The sequence below is a fragment of the Elephantulus edwardii genome, unplaced genomic scaffold (assembly GCF_000299155.1).
Source record: "Elephantulus edwardii isolate Elephantulus edwardi_28Jun2011 unplaced genomic scaffold, EleEdw1.0 scaffold00024, whole genome shotgun sequence".
NCBI classification, from domain to species: Eukaryota; Metazoa; Chordata; class Mammalia; order Macroscelidea; family Macroscelididae; genus Elephantulus; species Elephantulus edwardii.
Genome location: NW_006399774.1, coordinates 1,142,005 through 1,155,993, shown reverse-complemented (window position 1 = coordinate 1,155,993; position 13,989 = coordinate 1,142,005). Strand labels below are relative to the sequence as shown.

The 13,989-nt window shown below is 45.0% G+C and overlaps 1 protein-coding gene across 1 annotated transcript in view; it reads right to left on the bottom strand.

Annotated features, from left to right (window-relative positions):
* Nucleotides 1–10,251, bottom strand: part of PLEKHG1 (pleckstrin homology domain containing, family G (with RhoGef domain) member 1) — a 129,386-nt gene extending 119,135 nt beyond the window's left edge. Inside the window, exon 1 of the mRNA XM_006882738.1 lies at nt 9,844–10,251. Coding sequence (XP_006882800.1) covers nt 9,844–10,251 — 408 coding nt within the window. The remainder of the gene's footprint in view (nt 1–9,843) is intronic.
* Nucleotides 10,252–13,989: the final 3,738 nt, after the last annotated feature.

The following is a 13,989-nucleotide window of genomic DNA, read 5'->3' as shown; positions in this document are numbered from 1 at the left end:
CTTCGCCTCATATACTTTGGGCATGTTGCTAGGAAGGGCTGGCTATGCTGGGAAGGGTGGAGAGTTAGCTAAGGAGAAGACAACCCTCAACCCGGTGGATTGACATGACGACTGCTGCAGTGGGCTCTTTTTTTAAAAAAACTTTTTGTGTGTGTACTGTCAAATCAAATCTGACTGGTACAGGAGGGGCTTGCCCCTCCTTCTCCAGCAGAGCATCTGGTGGATTCGAACCTCATGCCTCTAGGACTGCAGTGCAGGTTCTTGTCACTAGGCCACCAGAGTTCCCTGCAATGGGCTCTTGTGTGTCAGGAAGTGTGAGGATGGCGCGGGATAGAACAGGGTGATCAGATCCACTGTTCATATGGTCGCTATGAGTCATACTTGACTCGATGGCACCTAACAACAGCGGCGACAACAACAATTCACCATGAGCTGGAATTGACTCATTGGTCATCGGTTCATGAGGAAGGATGAAGGAAAGGAAAGAGCAAAAGGCAGGAAGGAAAATCAGGAGCAGATGGAGGAGCAATCAGCAGCTAAGGTGCCTTTCAAACATCTCCAGGAAATGGCATTCATTACTCAACAACAACTGAGCAAACAAGCATTTGCAATCTATTTAAAAGAAGCAGAACAATTAGAAATGGAAAGAGGTCTGCCCTCCTCCCTCTGAGAGCAAAGGAGAAAAGGACACGACAATGCTTCAGTGCTGCCTCTGTAGCTCTTTATGGTGGCAGTTCTCCTTGTTGAAGGGAGAAGAGATGAGGGTAAGAGGGAGACAGAATGGGGAAGGGGAGGTGGCGGGGAAGAGGAAAGGAAATGACTTTTTGGGGTGACATACCATGCTGGACTAAGCATGACGGAGAGGGTGAGGATGGTGCGTGGGGCAAGGTCCCCAGGGTCGCCGCGAGTCACCTTGAGCTCATCCACCAACAAAACAGCATCGACAGTGACTAAATTAGCTATTGGGAGAGTAGATTCTAAATAAGCAGGACATCCCTGAACAGATTTGCCTTTAAATTATCCAAGAACTCAAGTTGTTTTTTGAAAGATCTCATTGGTGAGAAGAATAAAGAGGTGTATTCACACACACAAAAAGGGTTCAGATGCCACATGAGAGAAAGAGGTCATTAAGTTATGCCAAGTGCTACAGGGTGAACTCTTCATTTAACCAGCCCACAGCCCGAGTCTTCACGGAAACTATCCTGGCCAAGTTCTACACCCCGGTGGGGACACCCCGTGTTTTCCAGTTTGGATCACATTTTCCCCCTCCTTCAGTACTGCAACAACTTCAGTTTACATGACCCTGTGAAGGGGGTCAGCGTCATGTGTGTTACTTAAAGCGGCAGGAAAGTACACCAACAACTAGAAAGAATATTGGGTCAATGGAAGTTACCCCTTCACAACCACTGTCCATCTTGGATCACAGAACTTCCTCCTTCTATCCGGTGCCCTGAGCCATGGTCGCCTGTCCAGAGAAAGGCTGCCCCAATCCACCTGTCAGGGAGGAAAACGGATAGCAGGACCTCACCTACACTTTCCACACCAAATGATTGTGTCTCCTCGCCAGGATAGCATGGGACACTCACTGTGGTCTTATCCAGACCTGGCATAACGGAAATAGCATAGCACGTTTTCTCACAGCTGAGGAGGAAAGAAGTCTGAATTCTGAGTGCAGGCTGTAGGCGACAGCTTTTTCTGTCTGGTTCTCGAAGGTTCCTAGAACAGGAACTTTGTGTTCTAAGGATGTGTTTCTCTTTCTTGGTGGTTATAGGTCCTTTCCTCCCTCTCTTTTTATGGGTTGTAAGATAGAAAGTGATATAGGTCTCACTCCACAGAGACCCCTTTTATGTCAGATCAAGTCTGGGACTATTGTGTTGCAACCCCCCCTACACGCCCCATATCAGATCAAGGCATGATGACCTCACTCCATAGCTGCCACATGGCCTCATTGCGTCAACGGTTAAACAACTGAGAATCCTGGACTAGACAGGTTGACGCCTACCTTGGGGAAACACTCTACTCCGTAACGAGTTTCACCAGAAATCACCTTCCAGCTTGACAGTTGTCCTTGGAGGGGGGGCAGCCAGGACAAATGCCAATGTGGATTCCATCTTATCCAAGCCATGAGCATCCATCAAGTGAAACCTCTGGCCAGATAAGAGGTGGGTCAGCCCTAGGCTCACCCCCTGTGATTTCTTTTCTCCCTCTTCACAGACTGGGAGAGAAGGCATCATTCTCGTGTGTAAGATAGTTCTCCTTCCAGCTAATGTTATCCTGTCAGGACGGAGAATCGCTTTTCCTCCTAACATCTGCAGAAGGGCAACATCTCCCTCAGTGTGTTTCAAGTCACTAAACCCAAAGAAACTCAGCCAGCTCTCACGGAGCTGATTCTGACCCGGGGAGAAGGGGCCCTGTGTGTGCAGAGCAGAACCGCACTCCCAGGCATTTTCAAGGCTGAGGTCTTTCAGAAGATCCAATTGAGTTTTGGTGAGTTCAAACCACTGACCTTTTGGTTAAATGTATGACATGTATCTTTTCCAATTACCTTGTCCCTGTCTATACACTATGCACACAATCGTGTAGTAGAATGGATTTGACTCTTCATATTTTAAACATTAAGACTACCTGTGTACTTCTTTGCTTTTAAACACTCAATATAGATAAAGGTGTCTGCAAAGAATATTGACTGTGTGGTATAAGATAGAAAAACATAAAATCATATGTTCCACTTAATGTGCTACCTGCTTTTCCACCCATGCTTTCAGCATCCTGAAAGATGTTCAATTTAGCATCCCTTACAGCTCCAAATGCCCGTTTGTGGTAGGTTCATAACTTCTAATTACAAAGCATTATATTGCATTAGGGGCTATTTTAAAATGTTCCAAAAAGGTTAAAGCAGGGCATGAACTGTATATCTGGAACCAATCTCATGAGGCTGTCAAAGGCTCTTTTATAGATCATTTAGGAAGATTAAAGAAACCCACTCTCCCCATGAGAAGCCCTGCTCCGTCAAGCGGGGGTCCCATCAGACATGAAAAAAGTCCTTCTTTTCCACGCTCCAGCTCTGGATGTTTATCTCCCCACAAATCACAGCACTGGCCAGCTTACTTTTAACTCTTAAAAACTGCTTTCGTATTTATTATCTCATTTGATCTATGAAGGCTCTTCATCAAGATAGGAATGGGAAGAACAGACCCATTGTTCCTTTGATGGTCAAGATTGCATCTCTCTCTCTTTCTCTCTCAAATGTCAAGTAAATGCCTGGTACGCTGGACACTGGAGCAGAGGATGGAGTCACCATGATGAGCATGGGGACTGAGAGACAAGGATCCAAACAGGAGAAGGGAAGAGCAAAGGGTCAGAACAAGAATGACAATACCACTTACTTAAATCTTCAAACAGCACTAAGGATTCATGTCTGAGAAGACTGGCACAAGGGAACAGATGCCAGAGTTAAGATAATTGTTACTAACACTCCTCCGTCTTTGAGCATGAATGGCACATGGTTTCTTCGCAAGGATAATCAATGTCTATGACACCTACCATCCAGACAGAAGCTCTTCAGATGCAGTCAGCCATGGTGGTGATAGCTGGCTATGCCCAAAGCGCCAAATCATCCTTGTTGTGATGTGTGACAATTTCGTTTCTGTAACAGTGCTCTCTCTCACACACAAAAAGTTTGTTGTTGTTGGTAGGTGCCGTCCATTCATAGACGACTCATAGTGACCCTATGAATGAAAGACCTGAGTACTGTTCATAGGGTTTCCAGAGGCAAGTCTTTTCAGAAGTGGATGCCACTCCTGCTTCCAGGCTTCCACCCTACAGCTCACCCATTCCAGCCAACAGCTTCTGTAGAACCAGCTCCAGTAGAACTGGTCTCCAGCATGATGCATGGGTTTTTAAATAGAAGGCCTTATCACAAACGCCTCACTTCCCTTAGCGAATCAATGTTACAGTTTATAAATCCTAAACCTGAGCTCTGAGGGCATTATATCCATGTTGTTGTTGTTGTGTGCTGTCGAGTGGAATCAACCCACACCTGACCCTCTAGCAGGTTTTTAGAGGCAGAAAATCTCAAGGGAGGAAACTGTCCATGCTTCTCCTGTGGAGCAGCTGGTGGACGTGAACCGTGTGCTTTTGAGATGGCAGCACAGCTTCTTACCAGTTGGCCACCAGAGCTGCAGATAAAAATGTGTCTCTTACAGGGAAATGTTACTGAAATGAAATTGGGGAAGTCAGCTGTGAGGGACCTCTCAAGGGTACTGAAGAGCAATGCTATCAGGCTGGAGACTAAGGTGTGCCTGATCTGGGCTACAGTCTTCGCAATTATGTGCTATGCATCAGAGGGTTGGACAGTGAATAGGGATGACAGAAAGAGAATTGATGCCTTTGAGCTGTGGTGCTGGAGAAGAGTGTTGAATATATCATGGACTGCTAGGAGAACAAACAAGTTTGTCTTGAAGAAGGTAGAGAAGGTGAAGCTCACTGCTCCTTGAGGTCAAGGATTCTGAAGCTTTGTCTGACATACTTTGGGCATGTTGCAAGGATGGACCAGTCCTTGGAGAGGGACGTCATGCTTGAGAGAGTGGAGGGATGGTGCAGGAGAGGAAGACCCTCGAAGAGATGGATCGATTATTTGATTGGGGTGGTGGGAATGAGTGTGTCGGAGATGGTGTGGTTAACACAGGATAGAACAAGGTTTAGGGCTGTTGTCCATAGGGTCGCTGTGAGTCTCAAGTGACTCGACAGCACATAACAACAACACTAGGGAAATGAAGTAAACTGACAGGAGTTACTGATCTATACTCATTAGGTGAAATTCAAGAAAATACAATGAACAAAGTCATACTTTATCCTCCTGAATATACATATATATATGTATATAGTTGTTGTTGTTATGTGCCGTTGAGTTGCTTGCGACTCATAGCAACCCTATGTACAACAACCCTAAACTCTGCTCTGTCCTGTGCCAATCGCACCGTCTCCGATACACCCATCCTGGTTACCCCAATCACTGAATCAATCCACCTCACAGGGGGTTTCCCCTTCTGTGCTGTCCCTCCACCCTACCAAGCATGATGTCCCTCTCCAAGGACCTGTCTCTCCTTGCAACATGTCCGAAGTATGTTAGACAGAGCCTTAGAACCTTGCCTCCAAGGAGCCACCCGGTTTGACCCTTTGCAGGATGAATCTGTTTGTTTTCCTAGCAGTCCATGGCACCCTCAATACTCTTCTCCACCACCACACTCAAAGGTATCAATTCTCCTCCTATCCTCCTTAGTCATTGTCCAACTCTCTGATGCATAACAAGTGATAGCAAAGACCATGGCCTATATCAGACGCACCTTAGTCTCCAGAGAGACACCATTGCTCTTCACTACTTTGGAGAGGTCCCTAACAGCAGACTTTCCCATGGCAATACGTCTTCTAATTTCCTGGCTGCTGTTGCCGAGAGTGTTGACTGTGGAGCCAAGCAAACTAAAGCTGTGAACAATCTCAATGTCTAGTTGTTGCTAAATGCTGTTGAGTCGTAGATGACATATAGCAACCCTTTAAATGAAAGATCTGAACACTTGTATAACTTCCATCCTCTCTCCAGGTTCATGAGGTTTCTAGAGGCAAGACATTTCAGAAGTGGATGCCACTCCTGCTTCCAAGCTTGTTTTAATCAGGGAGCTCCACCAAACACTGTCCATCATAAGTAACCATTCTCGTATTTAACACATCAGTGCCACAGTGTCCAGCTTCACAGCAACCATGAATTACCTCTGTACAAAAAATTCAATTCAGTTAGCTATTGTTGCTATGTGCTGCTGAGTCTGAACCTACTCATAGCTGACCCTCCAGTGGGTTTTCAGGGACAGTAAATGTTACTAGAGTTGGCTGCTCGTTTTTCTCCTGCGAAGCAGCCGGTGGGTTCAAACCATGTGACTTCAGGTTGTCAGCACACACTTTTACCACTCAGCCAATTCAGAACTAAATCCTGCTCAGGAAGAGTTGACTCCCTAGCAGGTCTGCCTTTTGAGTACCTAAGGCGCCCAGTGCAGGGAGCAAGTGAACAGACCTTTCCTCAGTTTAAAGTGCTGCATTTGAAAATTAAAGCTATTAGAGAAGTCAACTTGACAATTATCAACACACATTAGAAAATGGATGAAGGAAAACAGATTTTAAAAGAAACAGGCAATGCGTATTTTAAAAGAATATGCATTGTAATAAAAAATACTAGCAGAGTTGTTGCAGACAGGGAAGTAACAGCTTCCTCTTTATAAAACTCAGTCAGGATGGCCCTTAGAAGACAGAATGGTGAGGGTTTGTTTCACACACTTTGGACATGTTACCAGTCCATGGTGAAGGACATCATGCTGGGGAAAAGCAGAGAGGCAGTGAAGAGGCAGAACTTCAGTGAGCTGGACCGGCACAGTGGCCATGCCAGCGTGCTCAAAGACAGTGAGGGAGACACAGGACTGGGCAGGGTCTCTGTGAACCTACACAAATGCACCTACCATCAACCTCAACATCATAAAGTAGGTAAAATGGGGTGAACTATTGGATCAGTTAGATAGATTGATGTAGATATAGAGATATGGATACACAGATATATAGATATAGATCACCAGGCTTTTCTCCCAAGGCACCTCTAGGTGAACTCAAACTTCCAACCTTTGAGTTTGCAGATTGCAATAAGCACTCACTTCCTTTCATATATTAGCAAATCTGGTTCTCATAATAGCAGTAGGGGGCAGATATATTGTATCACTTTTTTGGTATATTGTATCACTTTTTGGTATATTGTATCACTTTTTGATATATTGTATCACTTTTATTTTACAGTTGGTGAACTTAGCCATACTTTTACAGTCTTAAAAACAAGGTCAGCAGACGGTGACTCTAAAGCTTTACTGGAATGCAGCCACTCCCTTTTGTTTATGTGCTGAATGTCCAGAGCTGCTGTTAAGTTCAAGGGCAGAGTGGAGCCGTGACAGAGGCTTTGGGGCCCCATCTGCCCCTTTCCAGAAAAGTTCACCAATTCCTAGTGCAAACCACGGTTTGCTGTTGTAACTGTTGCAGACTCTGCTCTGAGTCATGTGTTTAATTCTTGGGTAAAGAAGAAAAGCAAAGAACAACTGGACAGCTTGGAACAGAACTCCCACCAGAACTTTCACAGGGAAAAAAAAATGTTCTTCATCTGATTCTTTAAAATTCTTATCTTGCTTTCCCGATTTTTACTGTAAGATTTCTAAAAAAAGCTTTAGGAGAAAAAAGAAGCCTCAAGAAATTACGAGTGCAGGAATAAAGGGTTTCTCTCTCTCTGTAGTGTCAGTTTTGATTAGGTAGAAAGGTTTCCATGAAGGAATGAAAGGCAAGAATGCAGAGAGCAAAGCAAGCTTTGGCAACGGGCAACGTCAAGTTTCCTGACAGGTTGTAACATTTTTGGCAGGTTCACAGGTATTTCTTCTCAAGTACAGATGACATCACTGTTGAAAGGCTTTTGGGGGTGTGTGTGTGTGTGTGTGTGTGTGTGTGTGTGTGTGTGTGTGTTTAAATTGGCTGCTTTGTTTGACATTTAGTACAACATATTGTTTTGCTTGAGCATCAATTGACTTTTCTATTTTTACTGGTGAGTTATGTCATAGCTATTTTTAGTATACTGTGTGGAACATATAATGCACAGTAACGCTTTAGGACTGGGTAGGGGTTTTCTCCTCTTCTAAAGTTGTATGAATGTATGTATTTGGTGGAGAATGTTCTCATCAGCGAGTAACTCTATTCCAGCCAGAAACAGACTTTTGATGAAAAGTCTAAAGAGGAAGTGAGTACATACGTAACACAGGGAGGAATGTGACATTGTAGTATCAAGCAGCAAAGCTGCTACACTTGCCCTTAGAGTCTTAATATATTTAATCATACATTAAGAATGTACCAATATCCACCAGATGCTCTGCTGGACGAGGGGGCAATCTCCTCCTGTACCTGTCAGATCTGATTTGACGGTACATGTAAAAATAATACAATAAAAAAAAAAGAATGTACCAATATCAATATCTAAGGGAGCTCTGGTGGCCTAGTAAGAAGGTAAGACGCTGCACTGCAATCCCAGAGGTACGTGGTTCAAATCCACCAGATGCTCTGCTGGAGAAGGAGGGGCAATCTCCTCCCAGTCACATCTGATTTGACGGTACACACACACACACACACACACACACACACACAAAGAATGTACCAACATCTAAGCTTCTCTGGTAATCCTTAGTTTCTTTTTTTTTGCAAAACATTACACAATTTTTTATTATTAAATGAGAAAATAGTTTCTTCTTTAAAGTCTACTTAGAAATCAAAGTAAAATTTAATCAGTGGGTTACCAGAGCACGTGGCCCAGCAAATCAGCTGAGCCCAATTCACAGGGAGTTAACGATGCAAAACTTTTTGCTACAAAAGGCACAGAAAGTAAACTGTCCAAAGACAGAGTCTAGAGTTGTGTCCTCACCCTTCCCCTCTCTCCTCCTCCTGTATTGAACCCCCAGTTGATACAGAACAGGGCACAGCACCCTGGTTCTCAGACTTTTCTGCACCTGAGAATCACCTGGGCAACCAGCCCAATGAGCTCCGTCTCTGAGGGTGGGGTTAGGGCTTTTTATTTATTTTGAAGGAAGCAGCTGATTTCAGAGTGCAGACAGGCGCACACTTGTGATTAAGGGCAGGATGGTGAACTTGCCCTGTCTGTCACCTGACACCCCAAGTCAGGCTGCTTCTGGCCCTGCTCCATCCTCTGCTTGCTTTACTGGCAAGGTTCTCAGAGACCCTCTGCTGACACGCCAGTGCCATAATTACTGGGCACAAACTCATCCTTCACAGAGCTTCTGGGTGGTGCAAAGGGTCTGCTGCTAACTGAAAGCCTGAGAGGGTCAAGTTTATCTAGAGTCACTTTGGAAGAAAGGTTGATAGCCAAGAGGGTCAAGTTTATCGGGGGTCACTCTGGAAGGTCTGGTGGTAAACTGACTGCCATCAAGTTGGGACCAACTCACAGATGACCCTCTAATGGGTTTTCAGAAGCTGTAAATCACACAGGAGGAACTGCCCATCTCCCTCCCTTGGAGCAGCTAGGGGATTCGAAGTGCTTGCCTTTAGGCTGGCAGCACAATTCCTTACCTACTAGGCTACCAGGGCACCTAGGGGTACCTTGTAAGAAAGGTCTAGTGATATGCTTATGAAAAATCAGCTGCGCTGAATGCTGTGGGCATAGTTCTACTTTAACACCAAAGGCAGGGTCGCCATGAGTCACATCAACTCACAAAAAGTGTTTCTTTTTAATCATCGTTCTTATTTGTAAATGCATAATCCACATGTTAATGCAAATATTGAATGTTCACCAGAACCGACTAATCAACCAAAGAAGAAAAAGAACTGGGGGCTTCTTAGAAGCAAGATGACAAGACGTCAACTTGGACTTGGGCAGGTCCTTAGGAAAGACCAATTCTCAGGAAAGGACATCACGACAGGGAAATAAAAGATCATCTCAAACAAGAGATGCTGGTGCGACGGGTTGACCCAACAGCCGCAATGGACTCAAATAAGCCAAAGATCAGGAAGATGGAGTACAACCAGGCACCTTCCCTTCTGACAAGCACATGGCCACGCTGGGCTGGAGAACAACATGATGTGATGAGAGTACAAAGCAGAGAGGGTGGCCCGAGGGGTTCTCCTCAATCATGAACTGCTTCACTATAAACATCACTTCTGCACCTGAGGGTTCAAGGCACCTCTGACACCGGGCTCGGCACAATGCATATTTTGTAAACATGTTTTCTCCTGTTTGATGAATTTTAAAGACAAAGTGGGCCTTACCTCTACGATGCTTTTTAAATCCTGCACGTATGTCCTTTCGGTCTCTAGAATTTCCTGCACCACTCGATCCACGTAGAGGAGTTTGGGGCTCGAGGGGGATTCTGTGCTGGCCTCGGTGGCCCCGCTGGCTTCCACTCTCCATGGGGCTCGGGGCTGCCTCTCTCCTGTCCCCTCCGGTCCCTGCTGCCCGCCTGGCTCAGCTCTGTGCAGCTCGCTGCTGGGGAACGGTGTGGCCGGAACCAGTTCCAGCTTGATGGCTCCTGCCTCCTTGTCCTGGTTAAACAAGCCAAGGTGGCTATTTGACACCAGCGTCATCCTGCTGCCGAAGGAGCCATGGCTGTCTCGGGAAGAGGCCGAAGAAGACGTGGAGCCAAAGCTGACGGGACGGTCGCTGTCCGAGAGCTCCATGGTCTTGGAGTTTGGGGAGCAGGGCTGCCGCGCTGTCTTGGGGAAATCCTCTGCTGCCTTGGGATCTGGAGCTTCTGTTACAGTTGATGGAATGGCAAGACGCAATTGGTGTTCATCTGCAAAAATGAGAAGAGAAGGGCCAAGATGAATAAGATGGGTAAGCTGTGTGGTGACAGCCCAGCCTAGGTGTCCATGGTCCAAATAAAAAAGTAGCAAGCTCCTAAGGAAAGAAAAAGCAATCCAAGTTTCTAAAGCATCACCCTGGAGCTTTTTAGAAGTGCTGAGTCTCGGGACTCATCCTAGACCTTGAGAACTTGCATGTACCTTATAGCAAGATGCCAGCACGCTCAAATGCATGGTCGAGTTTGAGACTCACTGCTTTCAGCTCCACCAGCTGTACTATAAAGGTCAAGCTTCTTTGGGTTCAAATCCAGTAGCCCCTCTGGGGGAGGAAAATGAGTACTCTCTTCCCATGGAATTTCCAGCCTCGAAGACCCACTGGAAGGTCAACCAAGAGTCCCTTCTGACTTGATGATAATGCATTGAGTTGTTTTGTAATTTTGGGTGGTCACCTGGAATCACTGTCTATTCACATTAGTCCTGCTTTGCTAAGGTAAAAACCTTGCCAGTCAAGACAAAAGCTATCTATATCTTTAACAAACACCACAGTTCTTTTAAAGTACTTAATTTTTTTTTCATTTTATGTACTTATTTTGTTGCTAAAAACATATACAGAAAACCAGCAATCCAGCAGTTTCTACATGTATAATTCAGTGGTAATGATGTCATTAAGTCCGGCAACCATGTGTGTCCTCCTCCACCTTTTCCCTCCATTACTGACATAAACTCAGCCCCCCCCCCAAGGTTCCCACCTAATCTTTCAAAGTTGTTTTTATAAATTTGAAGAGCAGATGCTCATGGCAGAAAATCTCTAGAGTTAAGCTACATCATTGTATGGTTTTAAGACGACTTTAGGGGGTACATTTTTTGTTAAAGGTCACCTCAAGGTAGGAGGGAGGGAGAAGATAGTAAAAATTAATGAAGAGATAAGTTGGGTGAAGGAATAAGGACTTAATTAGACTTTGCAATTATTTACACAAACTAATTGTTATTACATACATAATAACATGTTACAAGGAGAGACAGGTCTTTGGAGAGGGACATCATGCTGGGTAGAGTAGAGGGACAGCGCAGGAGGGGAAGACCCTCTATGAGGTGGATTGATTCAGTGACTGGGGTAATCGGGATGGGTGTGTCAGAGACAATGCGATTGGCACAGGATAGAGCAGGGTTTAGAGCTGTTGTACATAGGGTCACTATGAGTTGCAAACGACTCGACGGCACATAACAACAACAACAACAACAATTGTTATTACTTACAATGAATAACAACGAATAAGGATGACAGAGAAGAGTTGATACCTTTGAGCTGTGTGGTGTTGGAGAAGAACACGGAATATCCCATGGACTGCAAGAACAAACAGATATATATTGGAGGGGGTACAGCCAGAGGGCTCTTTGGAGGCAAAGATGAGAAAGCTTTGCTCACGTGCTTTGGGGATTTTGCTAGGAGAAGTTATTCCTTGGAGAGAGACATGATGCTCAGAAAGGCAGAGGGTTGAAAAGGAGAAGACCCCCAACCAGGTGGATTGACACAGTGACTGCAGCAATGGGCTCTAGTGTGTCAGGAAGTGTGAGAATGGCACAGGATAGGGCAGGGTTCAAATCTGTTGCTCATTGGATTGCTATGGCCTGTAGTCGACTCAAAGGCACCTAATAATAACAACAACAATTGTGATTAATGTTATAAAATTAAATGTCTGTGAATGATTGAATGAAAAACCAACATGATTTGTTAACTTCACACAAGAGAAAAAGCACTCTGTGTGATTTTTATTCCTATTGAATCAGTAAAGTCTAAAGATTAATATGCTCAGTTGTTAAACCAAATATAGAAGTTAGAATCCACTCAGAGGCATGTTGGAAGAAAGGACTGGCAACCTACATCCAAAAAATCAGATACTGAAAGCCATGTGGAGTAGTTTTATTCTGACACACATGGAGTTACCATGAGTTGGGATTCTTTCAATGGCAACCAGAGTGTCCCTAGTCAAAAGATGTGCTATATCAGGCAAAGGCGACGCCAGGGACCTGTTTAAAGTGCTAAAGAGCAAGGATGCCTCTTTAAAGACTAAGACACACTTGATCCAAGCCATGGTATTTTTAATCGTGTTATAATTCATGTAAAAGTTGGACAATGAATAGGGAAGACCACGAACGACTTGAGGCATTCGAATTGTGGAATTATTAGCAAAGAATATCAAGCATCCCAGGCACTGCCAAAAGAACAAAAGAGTCTGTCTTGGAGGAACTGTAACAAAAATATTCCTTAAAGGCAAGGACGGTGAAACTTTATCTCACACACTTTGGGAATGTTGTCAGGAAGGCCTAGTCCTTGGAAAAAGACATCATTCTGGGAAAGGTGAAAGGTCCATGAAAGTGGGGAAGATCCTCAAGGAGATGGACTGACACAGTGACTGTAACAATGGAATGGCTCAGGATAATGCAAGGTTTTGATCTGCTGTTTGCAGCGTCATTATGAGTCATAGTCCACTTGATAGCACCTGACAATAACACCCATGATAACACCATTACATTCTAAACCACCCATGTGGATGCACCATTACTTGATTTAACTGGCTCTGAGGAGTTTGCTTTTGTACTTCCATATAGCATTCTGCCTTGAGAGAGTGAAACCAAGTCTCTCCTTAGAGGCTAGGATTTTGAAGCTCTGCCTTACTTACTTTGGGCATGTGGCCAGGAGGGACCAATCCTTGGAGAAGGACATCATGCTTGGTAGAGTGGAGGGACAGCATAGGAGAGGAAGAACCTGGGTGAGATGGATTCAGTGACTGAAGATTCAATAGGGGTTGGTGTGTCAGAATTAGTGAGACTGGTTCAGGACAGAGCAGACTTCAGAACTGCTGTAAATAGGGTCGCTATGGGTCACAGGTGACTCGACGGCACATAACAACAACAACAGCACCCAAGTGACACTCACAATAACTTTCTGACCTGCTCCATTTCTGACCTGGGCTGGTTCACCCTTCCTTAGACAACCTGGTGTTCCCCTCTCCTGGGAGGTCACCATATTGATGCTGAACTTAGTGTGGACACATGATTGGCACAGCACACTAAAGCCCAGAACTCCTGGACTCAAGCAATCCTCCAGCGTCAGCCTCCTGAGTAGCTGGGACTACAGGCACGCATGACCACAACCGGCCACAAGACCTTTCTAATGATGCCAGGCAAGGAAACCCAAAACCTACGCTGCCTTCAGATTTACCGATTCACCACAATATTTTTCTAGAACTCTTCCTGAAAATTCATATTACACACACACACACACACACACACACACACGTTGTTATGTGTCATTGAGTTGATTCTGACTTATAGCAACCCTATGCACAATAGCTCTGAACCCTGCTCTATCCTGAGCCAATCTCACTGCCTCTGACACATACCCCCATTACCCCAGTTACTGTGGTAATCCATTTCATCCAGGATCTTCCTCTCCTGCGCTGTCCCTTCACCCTTCCAAACATGATGTCCCTCTCTAAGGACTGGTCCCTCCTAGCAACATCCCCAAAGTATGTGAGGCAGAGCCTCAAAATCCTTGTCTCCAAGGTTAGCTTGGCTGCACCCTCTCCAGGACAGACCTGCATATACATAAAT